This window comes from Malus sylvestris, chromosome 17 (genome assembly GCF_916048215.2).
Source record: "Malus sylvestris chromosome 17, drMalSylv7.2, whole genome shotgun sequence".
Taxonomy (NCBI): domain Eukaryota; kingdom Viridiplantae; phylum Streptophyta; class Magnoliopsida; order Rosales; family Rosaceae; genus Malus; species Malus sylvestris.
The window spans coordinates 24,870,205-24,889,852 of NC_062276.1; the positions used below are offsets into that span (position 1 = coordinate 24,870,205).

General features: G+C 37.9%; 2 protein-coding genes across 4 annotated transcripts; both read right to left on the reverse strand.

The window, feature by feature from the left end:
* Window positions 1–2,280: 2,280 nt before the first annotated feature.
* LOC126611634 (uncharacterized) lies at window positions 2,281–6,006 on the reverse strand. 2 transcript variants are annotated; one of them, XM_050279995.1, is made up of 7 exons: window positions 5,668–6,006; window positions 4,842–4,977; window positions 4,674–4,741; window positions 3,819–3,929; window positions 3,537–3,699; window positions 2,581–2,730; window positions 2,281–2,489 (listed from the first exon to the last, which is right to left on the reverse strand). In XM_050279995.1, the coding sequence occupies exons 2-7, from the start codon at window positions 4,914–4,916 to the stop codon at window positions 2,463–2,465; spliced, it is 594 nt and encodes a 197-aa protein (XP_050135952.1). In that variant the 5' UTR covers window positions 4,917–4,977; window positions 5,668–6,006; the 3' UTR covers window positions 2,281–2,462. The 2 variants fall into 2 exon arrangements, with proteins under 2 accessions (XP_050135952.1, XP_050135953.1); XM_050279996.1 differs by lacking the exon at window positions 5,668–6,006 and having other exon boundaries at window positions 4,674–4,713; window positions 4,842–4,978.
* A 1,598-nt stretch (window positions 6,007–7,604) lies between these two features.
* On the reverse strand, window positions 7,605–10,794 carry LOC126611633 (pentatricopeptide repeat-containing protein At1g08070, chloroplastic-like). 2 transcript variants are annotated; one of them, XM_050279993.1, is made up of 2 exons: window positions 10,600–10,794; window positions 7,605–9,699 (listed from the first exon to the last, which is right to left on the reverse strand). In XM_050279993.1, exon 2 carries the CDS (start codon window positions 9,586–9,588, stop codon window positions 7,801–7,803), a length of 1,788 nt encoding a protein of 595 aa, XP_050135950.1. In that variant the 5' UTR covers window positions 9,589–9,699; window positions 10,600–10,794; the 3' UTR covers window positions 7,605–7,800. The 2 variants fall into 2 exon arrangements, with proteins under 2 accessions (XP_050135950.1, XP_050135951.1); XM_050279994.1 differs by having other exon boundaries at window positions 7,605–9,706.
* Between the last annotated feature and the right edge of the window lie 8,854 nt (window positions 10,795–19,648).

Sequence of the window (19,648 nt, forward strand, 5' to 3'; positions counted from 1 at the left end):
ACTCAAACTCCGGTAAGGAACCGACTACCTGGAACCTTTCCTGATTGCTTACCTAGCATTGCTCTCGAGTAGTTATCTTCAACTGTTGGTAGAGCTAGGTTTCCAGTCACCAAGAAGTGATGAACCATCCAAATGTAAGGTTGCATTCCACTCCTGCATCAAAGGGCAAATACTGTAGGAGAATATGTCACACATGCATGAGGGAAAACCAGGGAAAATACTACTTAAGCAAGGGGAACAAGTAAGGCAAGTGAAAATGATACATTGAAGTATGTGGAGACAAGCTCAACAAACACGTGTTGATTCATCCCCGACAAAGCCAAAGATCACTTGCCACGTGAAGCTCCTCACGGTACAACTTCATTCAAGATCAAGCCTCGAAGGTCCTTGAAGAAATCACAAGTTTGATTCAAGATCAAGTATCCACCACCCTTGAATTAAATTTAGTTCCAGATAAAAAAAATAAATTCAGACCTTTGGAGGAAGTCTAGCAGAAGGCCATCCAGCCCAGTTCAAGAACAAACCTGTGGAAAGTTAACAACAAGTAAAGCACCTCTTTCAGCAACTCTTCTTACTAAGAGACTAAAGCAGAATGATCAACGATCAGCCTAAATGATTTGAAATCAGGGAGAGATACTCATCAGGGGGAGCATTCAAAAACAGATCAAGATTTTAACAAGTTAATTGAATACTTATGTGGACATCCTGTAAATAGTGGGTATGTATGCCCACATCCATATAGTAAACCTTTCACAAGTTTAATAGTGTTTTGTTTGCTTTTCAAAATGTTTGCTCTATAAATAGAGCATTACAAGTGTTCAAAATGTGGTGATAAAAGGAAGAAAAGAGGAAGAAGTAAGAAGCCACAAGGCTCACGGCAGAGGGAGAAAAGAGAGAAGAGAGTTATCTTTGTAATCTTATTACATCAAATTATAAATAAAAACACTGCTGCTGCTCCGATGACGTACTCCAGTCACACTGACTGTAAAGGAACCTCATAAATTTTGTGTCTTGTTTGTTTATTCCACTGCATACAGTGTCGATTTTACAACACCCACGTTTTATTAAATCGACTACAGATTAGGACGCACACTGCACCTATAAAAGGACGCACAGTGTTCTCTCCATCCTACCATCAAACTACTCTAAACAATGTCGAGCACTCCGGTTAGAAGAACTTGCCTTTGTTCCCCGTCTACCCATCCCGGAGCATTCCGCTGCCAGTACCACCGGAGTGCTGCAATCAAGAAAACTTCAGCAAACTCAAATAAGCTGTCCATACCATCGTCGCCATTCCAACAGAGCGGGTGGGTCAAGAGGTTCTTGGCCACCGCTTTTCCTCGTCCTTCCACACAGGAGAAAAGAAGAATCGACACCTTCCAGTCCCGGCCCAACCCTCTGTCGGTCATGTCAATGGCCAACGACGGCTGATGGTAAGTTTCTTTCTCTTTCTTGTTCTCTTGGCTTCATGTTTTCTCGGTTTCTCTTTCTTCTTTTTCTTGGCTTCTTGTTTTTCTTAACGCAGGTTTTGATATGACTTTCTATTTCTTTAAAACATTTCGGTAAACAACAAAACTAGAAATCATAGGATATCACCACGTTTCGAAACTAGAAGGTTTTGTTGTAGGCTGGTCGTACAAACGCATGCAGTTTTCGGATTTAGTCAAGTTTACGTAACCGCTGTTAGTTTGCTTACTCAGTTAGCGATCTTGCATGACCCTTCAGATTTCCTATCATGTATCGTTTCACCAAAGCGAGTTCTACGTCTGCCTATTTAAAAACCCTAGTCATTAAATAAGACAGAGATATACGAGAGGGTGAGGTGTAGAGAAGGCTACCTTCCGGGGCTATACGAGTGCTCGCTTTTTCTCGACGGGTGAGGGCAAAACCATGTAAGCTTTAAGCTGCCACACTTAAATCCCAGTTACTAGTACACAACAATCCATATCTATACCCCCCCCCCCCCCCCAGCTACTAGTACACATAAAGATCAAAAAAGTGTGGAGACGGCCAAGAAATAAAAAATAAAAAATAAAAAAAAACCGCCCTGAGTTGAGTAGGCACCCAACTTCGAACGGAGAGGGCTACCGCCTTGTTAGAGTGAAAGCCGCTATACCGAGCCCTCTTGTACCGAAAAAAAGTTTTAACTCAATTTGAATCTGTAGATTTGGGACTCGCTCATACATACTTTGTTGCTATACATGATGGGGAATCACATTTAAACATGCGCAAGCTAACTTGTTGAGTAAACTAACGAAGGATAAATTTCACTTGACTAGGTTATGAGAATGCAGTCGTTGGATGCTCTTGTTGAGTAAAAATTGACTTCACTTACACAAATTTAATACTTCCGGTATTATTAAGAAAAACTAGGAATAAAATCATCAATATAGCCACAAACCAAACATCATACAATATATGGAGTCCGAGGAAGAATGGTTTAGCAGGTCGCGCCAGTAAAATCACCCTGTGAGCTCCTCCATCTTCCCCTGTTAGTGGAGGATACAAGTTAGAAAGCTAGCTAGAATTTACCAAACCAAATTGGATCAAGTTTCAAGCTGTCCGGTTAATTAAACATACCAGTGAGATGTACTTCTCAGCATCAGTTCTTTTGAGAAAATGCATCGAGTGCTGAGCAAAATTGGCTGTGTTGAAGCTAGGTAATTGTACTTCGCCCATGTCATCGAGGACTCTCACCTTGATGTAGGGGTCTTTCGGGGGCACCATATCCTGGCAAACACAAGAAATCAGAATGAGGATCTTTTCTCACAAGATGTAGCGAAACATGGGCGAGGATTTTTCCTCTGTTAGCACACCCATAGGGCATCTACCCAATGTATTGCTCACCCCACACCAATACTCGATATATGAACTTTACAATTAAATATCCACTTATATGCAACTCGGCAGCCAAGATGACAATGTCCATTGCTTCATCGTACTTTACAACAAGGGTTTTACTTCTCCAACTGCAGATGATACTATGATTCATAAATCCAGATACTAGGACCGATTTCAAAATTTTGGCTTTCTCCTATCATGTTTGGTTACTCTCAAAAATTTTCTTTACAGTTTTCTCCAGGGTTTCCCATTGTGAACGGAAAAGATTAAAGAAATGTCACTGAATTTTAAAAAATCGAGAATTTGGTACGTCTAAGTTCTGCTTACGTGATCAGAAGAAGGGGTTTACCAGTGCTATTCACTGAAGCTATTAGCATTATCATCAGAATAATTCCAACGTTACAGAATGCAAGCCAAAGGTTCGAAACCTACCCATTTAAGAAGCAAGATACTTGTCTTAAGTTTATAGAGCATAGATCTTCTCATTAATAAGCAACAGTAAAGCAAGTTTCTCAAAAAAATTTCATTAAAAGCGACTCCAATGTGCCAGTCAATTAAAAGTACACAACCAACAGTCATCTTGCTCAAGTTTCAAAATTAATTCACATGAATATACAAGTGTCAAAGAGAAAGACTTCCTAACTTATCAGTTTATTTTACTATGAAGTTTAACTGCAAGTGTAGAGAGAGATTACCATATCCAAATGGAGTTCCACTCTCGACATGTATGATTTTAAAGCTTCTGAATGTTTCTTAAAGTACTCTTTCTCTGTGTGACTAAGCTTCTCTTCAATTTCTTCTGGAATTTCATAGCCCACCTTCCATATGAGATTCCGTAACATTTCTGCTCGGCTGTGCCTGAATGGGTATGAGAATCATGTACAACAAAAGCTGATTAAAGATCATTTACATAAAGCGTACCGATTAAAAAGAAACGAATAATTATATGATAGCACAACAAGGAAACAAAAAATTACATGTAAGTCATTAAGCAGCGTTTATTGCGAAGTAAAGAAAGGTGGTGGATGAGGAAACCATAATGGTCCTCATTTTGAGTTTGGAAATCTATTCCTGCTTCCTGCATTTTCCTGTTGCAACATCAGGTCATATAAGTTGACTAAGAATACAAGCAAAAAGATAAAGCAGGATTTATGGAAACTTAGAGATAAAGCAAAAGGAGATGCATGGTTTTAGACTTGGTCAATACGTGTTAACTGGTAGTTCTCAAAATAAAAATGCCCGTCACATGATGATTATTAATCCAACACTGAATCTTGGGACTGCCTATGTCCAAGCCGAAAAACGTAAAAGTATGGCTCGAAAGGTATATACACCAACCAAAAAACGGTGAAATGATCAAATGAATTGCAAGGAAAACCCCGGTATCATGATCTGTAATTTAAGACTTATGGCAGTAAAACAAGCACTGAGGCACTACAAGCACAGATACATACGGTCAAGTGTATCTGCAACTCTCATGCACTTTTATTTATTTTGTAGTAGTCCTATCTTATTTTGAAAAGTCAAAAGTTATGACAAAAAAACATGAAGCCTGAGCAATTTATATTTCAACTCAAGAATGAGAAACTTCTTAGATCACTGAGACAGATTTCAAGCAGATTCTTGGGATTGATTTGGATCCATTCCCCTAATTTCATAATAGCATATCAATTTTATTTTACATTAGAAGAATTTCAGCAGTTAAGTTGTACAGCTTCATCATCCAAGGTGAGATGAAGCATGTAATTTGCTGCTATGGAATAGAAACAACAAATTTGAATGGGAAAAAAAGAAAAGGAAACACACAATCAAAAACTGCGATATCATGTTACCTTAACGACTTTTGAAGATCTTCGTAATGTTGACTACATTCTGCAATTACATCCTTGAACAGATTACTCTACAAGATGATAGTAACATATATCAAATAAGAGAATACATAGAAAAAACAGACGGATTTATGGCAGGTCAAAATGAGAAAAAAGACGGTTCTCTCTTACACTGAAAGCCGTGAGCTGCCCCTTTTCGCCATTTGCAATTTCTTTGACCAGTTGGATGGCATTTGTCCCATACATCTTCGAAACTCCAAATAAGGCCAACCCTACCCCAGGATCCAAATAAATGTTCCTTGTAAACCTACATTCAACAAAACATTAGATCAAACAGCTTAAGCACATAAAATTGAGACCCTAAAGTACCCAATATTAACCCCGGCCAAAAACCCTCAAAAGGCAGAGATTCATACAAGTCTATAGAAACTTTGAATGATTCTTCCTTTTTTTCTTTCAGAATTTCCCAAATTATAAAACATATTAGAAAAATATATACAATCGAACTAAATAAACACAAATCTAAACAAAATCTGACGGTACAAATGCATTTTCATTAATATGCAACATAAAAAATTAACAATTAATTATCAGTAACTATGCCAAATTGGTGTTAATGGAGTTAATAATCTGGTAAGCAACCACACCTATTAAACTCCATTTATCAATTCAATTATAAAAATAAATAAAATGGAGAAGCCTTCATCATGTTCCCAGTTCAACACTGGGTAACAAAAAGAATGAAAATTGAACCCGCCAAATTACCAATAAAACATAATTCAACAATCACAACCCGTACCAACGAAATCTTCACATATGACAGCCCTTACTTCAAAATAATTCTCAAATCACAGCCCTAATTTCAACAAAAAAAATCCGAAATCACGGCCCTAATTTCATCAAACCCCCAAATCACAACCAACCCTAACTTATGAGTTGAATAAAGAATAATAAAAAAAAAGTGCCCGCTACCAAGAGCAAGAGAGAAGAAGAGTACCAGGTGGAATGGTTATCCCAACAATGGACAATCAAGATTTACAGTTTTGCACCTAGATAGCAGCAATAGGATAGACGAGAGCGCGAGTCTGGGAGAAGGTGTCTCTGAATTCGGAAGATGCCGACTGAGGGAGGCTGAGGAAGACGATGGGACGGCGACCCTGTTTCTGGAAATGAGTTTCCGAAAACAATGTTTTTTTGAAATCTTTATCTGTTTTGGGTTGCTGGTGTTTTCGCGGGATTTTGCTTTGAAATTTTTCAGTTACCGCTAAAAAGCTGCACTACATGAGTGTTCTCCTTACACTATTTCAAACTCGATCAGCTATCTAATTTAACATTTAATTTAACAAAATCTATCGTTTAACAAAATAAAAAAAAATAAAAAACAACCACAGTTAGAGTCGACAGCGAACAATGTTAAGGGGCGGTTTGGCGTTTGGTGCTTATTAAAAAAGCAATTTTTTTTTTTAATTTTGGAACCTTCAAGTGTTTGGTAACTCATCACATTATTAATCATACTTCAATCACATAAAGTCCATGGTGGGGTGTCACATAAGGGTGTAAATGAGCCGAGTTGAGCTAAATATCAAGATGCTCAAAGTCGGCTCAGATAATATTATATCTGCTCAAGCTCGAAAATAGATCGTAACCCCAAGCTTATGCTTGACTCAAATAATTTATTCAAGCTCAAGCTCGTTTGTAAACTAAACATGAGCTTTGTCCGACTTCATTTTTAAATGAATCTCATAAAATGAAAATAATACACACCGCTGAAATAATATAAAAACAACTAAAAACGTTTAACTTAGGAATCGAGCTTGAACGAGCTAAAAACGAGTCGAACTTGAACCGTTTGAGCCGATTTACAGCCCTAGTGTCACACTCATTAAAGCACTCACATGATAATTTAGTTTTAACCTTTACCTAAAAATTGCATGGCGATTTGATCTTGGTGATCTTAAATTATTATATTTACACACGCATAACGTGTGAGGTCCATCGAATATTTATTCAAGTTGATTAATATAGTTTCTTAACTTCGTTTCAAGTAAGTTATTTATGTTTAAGGTTACCCCACGAGCCTTAAATAGTTTTAGAGTGCACTGACCTCAAATCGGTTCTAAAGCGATCACATAAATTATAGCAAGCCAGATGCAAAATTATCTGGATTGGACCTACACATACATCTGAACTAAGGGGTGGTTTGGGAGTAAGGTACTTAAAAAAAAAGCATCCATGAAAAAAAGCTGTAAGGATTTTAGGTGTTTGGTAAACTGAAAAAAAAAATGCTTATTTTGGAAGCTGTTGTGAGAATAAGCTGAAATTCAAGGAAAAAGCTGAAGCTACTATTTGCAGCTCTGGAAAACTGGCTTTTTTTCAAAGCACACGGAGCTACAGTGCTCCTTTAATGAAAATACCCACTATTAGACTGCTTTTTTTTCCAAAAGCACTTTTACAAAAAAGTTTACCAAACACTCTACTGATTTATTTCACAGCCGCTTATTCTTACAGCAGCTTTTTTTCAAAGCACAGCAATACCAAACCAACCCTAACTCACACAACAAATCAATCATAACTAGGTGATGATTGGCAGCGCTTGGTGGCGCTAGCTTACGTCACTGCTGGGTTAACGATTAACTTTTATACTGTATGTGTAACACAACCAAACAATCAAGAAGCACAATTTCAGTGCTAGAATGTAGGCCTGGCATTTTGAACCCAACTTGTTAACCCGATCCGACCCGACCCGTTAATATTTGTATTTGGATGGATGTTTAACAGGTTGGGTCGCTAACGGGTGAACCCGTTAAATAACGGATCACTTTGGATCAACCCGTTAGACCCATTAGACCCGTTAGATCCATTAGGACCTGTTAGCACCCGTTAGTTGAGAATATTTTAGTAATTTTAGTAAAATCTTAATAACAAAAAATAAACTTTATGCAAAAAAAAAAATAATTATTATTATTAACGGGTGAAACGGGTCGGATTTGGATGATCCGTTAGCTTAACGGGTTGGGTTTGGATGACCCGTTAACTTAACGGGTTGGGTTGAACCCGACCCAAACCCAATAAACCCGACCCGTTTACAAGTCTACTGGAAGTGCATCATTTAGGTACAAAAACCATCTACTTAATTCAGACAAGATGCTCGGGATCTTGAACCTGATAGAAATGTATAAAATCGTTGATTCACCTCAACAGAACTTTGCCCAGGTAACTTCATCAACTCCTTTTCTCGCATCAAGTTTCTCAACCTAGCTTCATCTTCCCACCTACGGGCTTCGGCATATATGTTTGACATAAGAACGTAGGATGTAACTGTTTGAGTATCTAAATGGGACAGATGTGCTGTCACAAGCTCGGCGAGCTCAACATTGCCATGTATCCTGCAAGCACTAAGTAAAGCTCCCCAAACACCCACATCTGGATCAACAGGCATCCTCTCAATAAACTTATAAGCCTCTAGCAAACAGCCGGCTCGACCCAGAAGATCAACCATACAAGCATAGTGCTCTAAACCAGGGCAAATTGAGTAGTCTTTGATCATGCTCTCAAAGTGCTTTCTCCCTTCTTCTACTAGACCCACATGCCTACAAGCAGTCAAAACAGCAGTGAAAGTGAAACTATTTGGTTTGACACACTGTTCTTTCATCATAGAGAAAAGCCTGAGAGCATCATCACCGTGACCATGAGAAGCACAAGCCCCTATTATAGATGTCCAGGACACAACGCTTTTATGAGGCAACCCCTGAAATACATCCTTGGCCAGGTTTATGTTGCCACACTTTGCATACATGTCAATGAGTGCATTTGTGATTGAAGCATTGGTTCCAAAGCCTTTCATTCGAATGAGCTCATGCAACCATCTCCCAGTGTTAAGTGCACCCAAGCTAGTGCAGGCGGAAATAACACTGACTAGTGTGATATAGTCATACTCGACATTTTCAGTTTGCATCCTGCGAAAGAGTTCTATTGCCTCTGTCCCTGAATTATTCTGTTCATACGCAGCGATCATTGCATTCCATGAGACCAAGTTTCTTACTGCCATCCCATCAAATAAATATCTTGCAGTGTCAAGATTCCCACACTTGCCATAACATGCAATCAAAGCATTCATGAGTGCTACATCTTTGTCAACACCAACTTTTATTCCAAAACCATGAATCAATTTTCCTAAATCCAAAAATTCCAAACTAGCACAAGCAGGGAGGACGCTGACCAGCGTTACAACATTTGGTTGGGTATCTGAAGCCACCATGTCTCGCAAAACACCCAAACCTTCTTCATAAAACCCATTTTGCACATACCCTGCTATCATCGCAGTCCAAGAAACTATGTTCTTCACAACCATTTCGCTGAAAACAATCTCGGAGTCCAAAGTTTCTCCACTCTGTGCATACATACTGACCAAAGCGCTCTGAACAAACACATCCGAATGAAACCCATATTTAATTACATTACAATGCACTTCTTTCCCTTCCCTCAAAGCCAACTGCACCGCACAGGACCGAACCACAAAAGGGAAAGTGTAGTTATCAGGTGACAACCCACTGCGATGCATGTTTCTGTACAAAACTATGGCTTCATGGCAAGGACCCTGATCAGCATAACCCCTAATCAAGGTGTTCCAAAGAAATACATCCCTTTCAGGTGTGGCATCAAAGAGTTTTCGTGCATAGTCCATAGTAGGGGCCAATGAAGATGCCAAAGTAACCAGCTTTGTTGAGAGGAGGAGGCTTTGGTTGGATCCATGTTGGAAGATTAGAGCGTGGATACATTTGAGGTTTGAAAGAGAAGAGCAGGAGTTTAAAAAGTAGTTAAAGGAGAGGTAATGATAATTCTTGGGACAGAAGTGAAATGGGGCAGAGGTAACAGGCTCAAGTTTTCTGAGGAGTGGTCGGACAAAATGAGCACACATGAAATTCCGGCATTGGCTTTAAGTTTTGGAGTAGCTATGGGTACGCAGCTTTCTTAGTCCAAGGTACATATCTCTATGTTGTAGTCCAAGGCACATTCCTTCCTGAGCAGCCTGAAAACTTGAGACAGAGAAGAATTAGAATACATTTCTTCTCATTTGAACATAAATAAAAAAAGAGACGTTTGCTAATAGTCAGTGACGGAAAAGACCAAAAGAGTAAGATGAAAAAAGAATGTAGTATAAAACTGTAATCCTAAGAAGCCTTGAAAATCATTCTAAGCATTCTGAACGACGTTCATGGGGCGCACTAGTGATGAAACACAATTCATCTTCCCCATAAACACTTACACTACTCAAAACCAAAAGCAAACAAATCTGTTTCAACATGCTAACCTGAAAAAATTGATCATATTTATCGTATGCAATGTGAAAAAGAAATAGCAACTTTTAGCAAAAGAGCGACTAGTAGAATAGTTGTAGCAAGCTCTAATAACAAAACTACACATCTATTACATATCGAATGACTTCCAACTTCAAACCAAACCAATCTAGTATGGTGATAATTGGATGTTTCGAGTTTGTCAATGGACACAACATGTTAACATATGTATGCATGTCAATATTGCAACGATTCACCAACGCAACATTCCGCGGCTACAAGTTAACCTGAAGGCCTAAACCATTCATATAGTGGTTTAGCCAGGGAGTAAAGTAAGGTTCTTTACGAAATTTGATATAAGCCAATAAATAATTTCATATTTCAGCATAGGTTGATGGCCATTTCATTTCCTAATGTAGATCAATAGAAACAATTTTCTGTCAATAAACCAAAAATCAAATGCTTAAAAACGAAACAGATGAAAGATTTTAAGATAACTACCTTATTTCACGTCATAAAAACAATTTCTAGAACAATCAATTGGGGGAAAATTGCATCGCTTACTGGTCTAGGGTTTCAATCGAAGAGGATGAAAAAAAATAACAATTGAAATCAAAGGAAAGATTACAAACCTCCAGGATTCGAATGATGCTGAGAGTTCAACTTGGTAGCCTCTGAACTCTGGCTCAGTGCTATCGCCAGCTTAGTATGGTCAGAACTCTTCAACTGGTTTCCCGGACCAACGAGGAAGACAGCACGAAAAGCGGATAGATATGGAGAGAGAGAGAGAGAGTTTAGTAGCGGCCAGCGGTGGGGAGTTATGGGGGTGGGTTGGGGTGGGAGTAGGGCCGGTCATGAGTTTTTTGAAGCCCAATTCGAAAGCTTAAAATCTGTCTTTTTTTAAATAAGGAAACATATGTTTAAAAGAAATATTTAACGATGGTCGAAACCAGTCGAAGTTGGGGGAAAATGCGGGAAAATTATGAGAAATGTTGTAGCCTTTGTTGTAAGTGAAGCTACTGGATTTGTTGAAATTTTTTACATTGTTTTGGTGTTGTTGATTTTGCTTAAGTTTTTTTGTTTTCTCATGAACCAAACAGAATGTTGAATCGTATAGGATAATCAAAATTTCCACTTTACCTGATTTAGTTCTTGTTTTCTGCTTGTAATATGTTCAGTTTTCTTAGGAAAATTGGTTTTTCTTAGAGATTATGATGAAAATCAAGAGGGAGCAGCCAGAGGTATTCACACGAGAAAATGGGTTTCCTTTTGCAAGCATTGTATGATGCAGAAGGCTATTCGGATTCTCCTTTTCCGAAGCCAAGGAATGTTAGTGGGTATGCGGTTTTTCATTTCATTGAACCTATTATATGAACATAATATGATAGCATTTGATCCATCAAATTGGAAAGAAATTTAGGGGTTTTTTTTCTCCATTCCCAAAATTATAGTTCTCAACCCTAATTAAGTTATAATAGCAAACATGTAACAACAATTGATAAATACACCCTTATAATCCGTACAGCACACCCAAATTCCCAGAAACCCTAGAATGACAATACAATTAAAACGGGAACAACAAATTAGGGAAATAAATTCGAAAAGTCAATTAAGGGTTTGCAAAGTGAAACATACCTGATTCCTAAAGGTAACGAAAGACTAGGAAATTCAACTCAATGGAGGTGATGGAGGTCGTCGTCACAGAAGTCGCCGGCTTCAATGGCTGTGATGAGAGGTCCGTAAATCATGCGGCCCAGTTTCAATGAGAGAGAGACAGAGAGAAAGACAGAGAGATTGATGGTAGCAAAGTGGAGAGATTTTTTAATGTGATATCAGTTTTTTTTATAACATTCAAATATAGCCAAAAATTCATTTGAATAGACCCAACTACCCTCAAAATTAAAACTTAATTACACCTAAAACCAAAACCTAATTAAGCATCATTGTTCCCCATTAACATTGTTGTCATATTGGGATACAAAAGCAGCAGCAGCATCAATTTTCTTAAACTTTGGATTTGAATCGTCATATATATGATTCTCCTCACGGAAGAAGCCAATCACCATAAAATTGATCTAAAATATTCTCATCTTCCAATGCACTTGTCTGGAGTGATTTGCTGCAAAGACCTTCCTTCGCCAGAAATTTTTAGTTGTGACGGGAATACGGATGGTATACCACATGTTTTTATGCAAGTGGTGAAAATTTTTAATTTTTAAGTTATTAACCTTTTAACACACATAACCCACAATTTATATAGAGACATGTAGTGTACCACCTCGTGTGACAGTTATACTGAAAAATCTCTCTTCCTCCGCCTCCCTCTTTTTCTTTTTGCCTTTTACTAATCCATATTAAAATTAATTCACCGGTTGTGCATATTATGCTCAATTTCCCTTAATTAAATGCCTAATTTGGGTAACCCTCTACTTAAGAGATCATATGCATAATGCATAAGAACATGCAATCGTAGTTTCATAAAAAATAATTACCTGCCGAATATTAGAAAAGTATTTTCATTGAATGAATAATTAGAGTACATTTGGTATTTATACAGAGAGCTATAGTGTGACAACCCATCAAAATCTAACCTATAACTGTCCAATAACAAACTAACTGTCCAATGACTAATTACAACAGGAATCAAGATAAACTATCCTTAATATGCCCCCTCAAACTGAACACAGGCAACTAAAGTGTTAGTTTGTCTCTGAACAACAGAAATCGAGACTTGGACAGAAATTCAGTGCAGATATCTGCAATTTGATCTTGTGAACACACAAACTGAACAGTTACAGCTTTAGAGATGACCTTTTCCCTAATAAAATGATAATCAATCTCCACATGTTTAATCCTTATGAAATAAAGGATTTTTGGCTAAGGAAATCGCAGAAATGTTATCACACCACAATTTTGGAGGATATGGGAGTGACACACCAACATTAACAAGCAATTTACAAAGCCAAGAAAGCTCAGCAGCAATGTTAGCAAGAGATCGATACTCTGCTTCAGTGGTAAAGCGAGCCATTGTTGGTTGCTTTTTAGCACTCTAACTAATAAGCGAGTTCCCCAGAAAAATGCAAAACCCTCCAGTTGATCTTCGGTCCAAAGCACACCATGCCCAATTAGCGTCTGAAAAGGCATTAACAGTGAGTGAACTTTAAGTTTTTGGAAACCAGAGACCTAAATCAAGAGTGCCTTTCAAATATCACAATATTCTTTTAACTACTTGTAAGTGAGACTGCCTAGGTTGATGCATAAACTAACAGACCAAGTTGACAGCAAAGGAGATATCTGGTCGAGACCAAGTAAGGTATTGTAACCCTCTTACAATTGATTTGTACTCCTCTGGATTATAGAGCAATGGAGAAGAGTGATCCAGTTTTGATGTACTAAGAGGTGTAGCATAGGGTTTTACACCAGCCATGTTGGTCTTGGTAAGTAAATCAAGGATATATCTTGGGTTGTGAAATGAAAATACCAGATGATGACCTTTTCACCTCAATCCCAAGAAAGAAATGAAGAGGACCCAAATCCTTGATTGGAAAGAGAGAACTCAGTTGAGCTATTGTGTCCTTGCAAGCTTTTGAAGATGAAACCATGACCAAAATGTCATCAACATATACTAGGATAAACACCAAAGAATGACACTTCTTGACAAAGAGAGAGTGATCATTATGTGATCCATGTAAACCCATTGAGTTAAGTCCACCATGAAGCCTCTCATACCAAGCTCGAGAAACCTGTTTTAATCCATAAAGGCTTTTGTGTAGCTTGCAAACATAGTATGGCTTTGTAGGATCTTGAAAACCAGATGGTTGCTGCATAAACACATTCTCAGATAGATTGCCATGTAAGAAGACATTACTAACATCTAACTAGTTTATAAACCAATCATACTAAGATGCTAGTTTGAGAAGAAGCCTCATGGTTCCTGGTTTGGCCACATGGTTGAAAGTTTTTGTATAATCTAAACCCTCATGTTGATGAAAATCTTTGGCTACTAAATGAGCCTTGTATCTGTCAATAGTACTATCAGCTTTTCTTTTGATGCGGAACATCCATTTACAGCTAACAAGATTCTGAGAATGATGTGGGGGAACAGAAGACCAACTTCATGTGTTAACCAGTGCATTAAATTGCTCTTACATAGCCTGTCTCCAGTGAGGGTGTTTCGATGCTTCAAGATAAGTAGCAGGAAGATAATCGGCAGAAATGTGTGAAGAAAGAATGTGTTTGGTAGCTGAATAGGCTTTAGGTTTTAAAATGCTAGATTTAGATCTTGTTTGCATGGGTGAGTGTTTAGAGGTGGGGTTGGTGATATGTGTGAGGAAGAAGGAGAGATAGGGGTGGGAGGAGTTAGTGATATCAGGTGAAGAGGTTGAGTTGGGAAAAGTTATAGGTTGGTTGAGAGATGGAGAGGGATAAGATGGTGCAGAGGGCTTGGTGAATGTAAGAGTTGAAGGTATGTGAGAAGAAAAGATAGGCTGAGGATGAAGAGGATGAAACTAGAGAAACTTAATGAATTGGGAAAGTCAGTTCATCAAAGATGAGATGCCTCAAAATATGAATCTTTTTGGAGTGAATACCTAGATATCGATAGCCCTTGTGATTGAGACTGTAGCCAAGAAAGACACAAGGCTTACTTTTGGGTTCAAGTTTGGAAGCTACATAAGGTTTGAGCCAAGGAAAACACCTGCACCTAAACACAAGTGTTGTATAATCTGGAGACTTGCTAAAAAGTTGTTCCCAAGGACAGGATCTAGACATAGTAGGCAATCTGTTTATGAGATAATCTGCAGTAGAGAAGGCTTCAACCTAGTAAACATGAGGAACATGAGAAGCAGCTAAACTTCTACTAAATGTCTATGCTTACATTCCACACAACCATTTTGTTCTGGTGTATGAAGGCATGAGAGTTGATGATAAATACCATGGTCCTTAAGATATTGAGTAAACACTAAACTAAGAAATTCACCTCCAGAATCAGATCGTAAAGTGACAACTTTATTATTTAACAAAGATTCAGCAAGAGCTTTGAATTCAACAAAGGTTTTGAAGACCTCAGATTTACATTTGATCGGAAAGAACCAGCTATATCGAGTGAAATCATCCACTATAAGAAGATAATACTGATAACCAGATACAGAGAGAAATGAAGCTGGTCCCCAAACATCTGCGTATAAAAGTTCCAAATGTCTAGTGGTAACACTAGAAGCTGATACAAATGGCAGTTTTGAACTTTTTCCCAATGCACAATCTGAACAGAATGTTTTATTTATACTAGTAGTGAGAGGAATACTAGACTTAGAAACAAGTTTATGTAAAACTTAGAAACAAGTTTATGTAAAACTTTGAAAGAGGGATAACCCAATCTTTGATGCCAAATCTCTGGAGAAGCTTTGACAGTGGCTGCAAAAAGCTTATGTGAATCATCATTGACAGATGCAGTCTGTGAAGGATTAGCACACATAGCTATCTAATAATGTTAATTGCCAAACTGAGGATTCATACGATGAGGGCAATCAGAGGCTTCATGATCATACTGACTATAAATTTGACAAGTTATTCTTCTACCACTGAAATTAGAGCCTAAGCGACCTCCACGATTATTCTTCTGAGTATAGCAAGAGTAATTCTGATGCTGATTGTTGCCACAATAGCCGGAGAAATTGCCCTTATTTTGAGAATTCATAGGGTTTAACTGATTGCGATCTTGAGAATGGCCTTGATACATATTAAATTGAGATGAATTCTGAGCAAGAAATGCGTGAGAGCCAGAATTGGAAGTCGATGTAGGTAGAATGCCAGATGATGATGCAAGATTCGAATTGAAGGCCTGAAAAAGACCAAAGGATGTAGTAGCTTTCTTGCAAGTGGCAAGCTGTATTTCTTTGTTTAGAAGTAATCCATCTAGCTCATCAAGTGTTGTAGAACCAAGACGGAATTGGATCGCATCAACAAAGGAATCATACTCTGGCAATAGGCCATAAAGTGTGACAAAAATCAAATTATAATCTTCAACCGGAGCTCCAGCGCTAGCAAGAGCATCATCAATCTCTTCAATTTATTGAAGATAAGCTGCAATAGTGGAATTGCCTTTTGAAATGTTACGAAGATGATATCAGAGTTCATGAATGTGTGACTGAGAGGCCGTTGCAAGGCGCGATTCAAGCTTAGACCATAACTCTCGAGAGGAATTGACACCAACGATATAGGGAATTAGGGATTCAGAAAGTGTGGAGTTGATCCAGATGAGAATATTTTGATCATTCTCATACCAAGAAATATAGGCAGGGTTCTAAGTGCGATTGCCGGAAGAATCAAGGAGAAATTAAGGCAACGCTGCCATAGATCCATCAATAAGGCTGGTAAGATTATAACGACGAAAGATTGGTGCAAAGAGAACACTCTAGGTCAAGTAATTGGTAGTGGTGAGCTTGATTGGCACCATAGATTTGATGTTTTGGATCGTGATGGAGGCAGAACTGGAAGAATTAAGGTTTAAGGAAGGAGTCGGAAGGGGATGAACTGGAGAAGCCGATTCCGACGAAGGAGACGCCATGGCTAAATTGAAGAGAGAAGCTCGAAGAGATCAACCATAATCGAGAAATCGATCAAAAAATCAGAGAAGAGAAAGATCGCAGTGAGAAGCGAGAAGAATTGAATCAAAGAGAGAGAAGTCGGTAGACAAAGGCGGGTGATACCATATTAGAAAAGTATTTTCATTCAATGAATAATTAGAGTACATTTGGTATTTATACAGAGAGCTATAGTTTGGTAACTCATCAAAATCTAACCTATAATTGTCCAATAACAAACTAATTGTCCAATGACTAATTACAACAGGAATCAAGATAAACTATCCTTAATACCGAATACTATTTTAAAAAAATATCCAGAAGTTATAGTTCTAACAAATTCTTTTAAGAAATATCAATTAATTATCACACAAGAATATTCAAAACCTAGGCCATTTCATCTATTGTCAAACTTGGGCTCTTGCCTTCCATCCTCTATTTTGAGTTATGGACAATTTTTTTTTTTATACCTAATTATTTGGATTTTTTTTTGTGCCCTTTTCAATTTTGGGCTTTGGACAATCGCCCTGGTAGCATTGGACCTAGGCCGGGCCTGGGTGGGAGGGTAATTTCTTGCTTAATTTTTTATTTTTGGGGTTATTAAACACCGAGTCACAAAATCTTTCACAAAACAACCAATTTGAAATAACAATCTTCAATAAAATAAATAAATAAATAAAAAATAAAATGCCAATTTACCCCTTGAACTATCACGTAACTTTCGATTTCTCCCATGAACTTTTTAATTGGAAAACTAAGGACTTAAACTAATTTTTTTTGGCAGATTTGCCCATGTTATTAATTTTTCATTCATTCCATCCAAATTTCTGTTACATCCCAACCCTCACCACATTCCTGGCTTAACTCCGTCGTAGCACGATATTGTCCGCTTTGGGCCCCGACCACGCCCTCACGGTTTTGTTTCTGGAAACTCACACGAGAACTTCCCAGTGGGTCACCAATCCTGGGATTGCTCTCGCGCGAACTTGTTTAACTTCGGAGTTCCGATGGAACCCGAAGCCAGTGAGCTCCCAAAAGGCCTCGTGCTAGGTAGAGATAAAAATGTACATATAAGGCTTAGAGGATCCACTCCCTTGGGCGATGTGGGATGTTACAGTTTAAGTCCTTAAATTTTCAATTAAAAAGTTCATAGGGGAAATCGAAAGTTAAATGATAGTTCAGGTGGCAAATTAGCAGTTTAGCATACAAAAAATATGGTAGGCTTTGGTTCGAATGATTTGAGCTGGTGAGTTTGTTTGATTGTGACCACAAGTAAGGTAAAATTTCTTATAGACTCTCTGGGGTTAAAAAAGATGGATAATCGTGTTTTGCCACAAATTGTCCCTTTTTTATAAAAAAGAAAAAAAGAAAAAACACCTTTAAATTGCTAGGTGAATTGATCCTTGTGTAAAAAAGAAAATTAAATAAAATCATTACATTAAAAATTAAAAAGAAGGTCAAATTGTAGGAAATCCAAATTCATCTGTTTGTATACAAGTAATTTTAGAGTTGAAAGCTTTGGAGAAGATGTGTGTCATTTAATTGTAAGTTGAGTTGGGCTAAAATGCATTTAGCCTTTTTGGGCTCCAGTGGAGATTAGTTATACCCTTCCGAGTGCAGGATACTTTCGACTTCGAAAGAAAAAAATCTTCTTTTTGTGGGATTAATTGACACATGTCTGTTGTACCTGTTTATTCTAAAGGAGCTTGATGAAGAACACTAGTATTTGTAGAAACTCATGATTCTGTGAGAGAACAATTAGAGGTAGAGAGAGAAAGAATTCTAAAGAGAGAGATGATTGAATAGAATGATTTCATTACTTTTTCAGAATATGTACAATACAATATATATAGATACAAGTTACAACCACCTACTCTACCAACCGTCAAAGGAAGTAGATCTTCAGATAAGGTCGAATTGACCTAAATCATCAAAATTTGATCTCGTTCACACCAAGTCTCATACACTAGATTAGGAATTTGAGATCCGAAAGAATCAAGCACAAATGGAGAAGGACACACTCAGTGCCATTGACAAGCCCTAAAAGCTTGAATCGCTTCAGAACAGGGAGGAAGACATTGCGCTAAGTGATGTAATTGTGACGAGTGAGTTTCGTCGCCACCATACTGGTAATGTTCTGAACAGTAATCGAAGAGAGAGATTGAGTTGACGGATTTGGAACCTCGACATGAGAACCAGAAGAAGCAGCCGGAAAGGAAGAGTTCGCAGCCATCCAGAAGATTGGAGGAGAAAATTCAAGAATTTGAAGAAATTAGGGCAGAGAAGATCTGTTTGGGAGAAAAGAAAGGGGTGAGAAAATTCAAGAAGACGGAAGCGGTGGATCTATGTCGTTAGACAACGGCGAAGATACCATGTAGAAACTCATGATTCTGTGAGAGAACAATTAGAGGTAGAGAGAGAAAGAATTCTATAGAGAAAGATGATTGAATAGAATGATTTCATTACCCTTTCAGAATATGTATGTTGATGCACAAAACCGGAGGTCTTGGAACAACGTAAATTCGACCGTGAATCTGCAAGAAATGTAAAGAACACAAGATGTATCGTGGTTCACCTCAAGGTTTTGGGCTACGTCCACACTGATTATGTATTTATCTGAGGGGGAGAGAACTCTGAGAGTGAGAGCTTTGAGAGAAGGTGAGAGGGCCTAGGAATTGGTCACTCCCATTTGTGAGGGTGATGGGTCATTTTATAGACTAAGGATTCCTCACTTATTACATATTTGCCCATTCCTTTATCACATAATTACATTTAAGTCCCCCGAGGATTTGTAAGATATCTAAATACGAGGCCTTAAATATGGTATAAACAATGTACAATACAATATACATAGATACAACCACCTACTCTATCAACTATATCTTAACAGATAAGAAATCTTTTAATCAGATATAGACTTAGTTAGTGGTCCTATTGTATCCTTAACAATATTTGAACGTTTGAGAGATTTTTGGATGTCCGAAGGCCCTTCGACTTGCTTCCTTTTCCCCTGGTTTATGAACAAGTGCCTACTATTTATAGGTAAAGAATTGAGCTTAGTTTGGAAGGCCCAATCTCAATCTCGTAATTGATTGAATTA

Coding starts and splice junctions, on each gene's coding strand:
- LOC126611633 (XM_050279993.1), bottom strand. CDS start 9,588: ATGTGTGCTCATTTTGTCCGACCACTCCTCAGAAAACTTGAGCCTGTT.
- LOC126611634 (XM_050279995.1), bottom strand. CDS start 4,916: ATGTATGGGACAAATGCCATCCAACTGGTCAAAGAAATTGCAAATGGC. Junction 3,930..4,673: donor GATCTTCAAAAGTCGTTAAG/GTAACATGATAT, acceptor ATGTTGCAACAG/GAAAATGCAGGAAGCAGGAA. Junction 2,731..3,536: donor TGGAACTCCATTTGGATATG/GTAATCTCTCTC, acceptor TGTGTTTGCCAG/GATATGGTGCCCCCGAAAGA.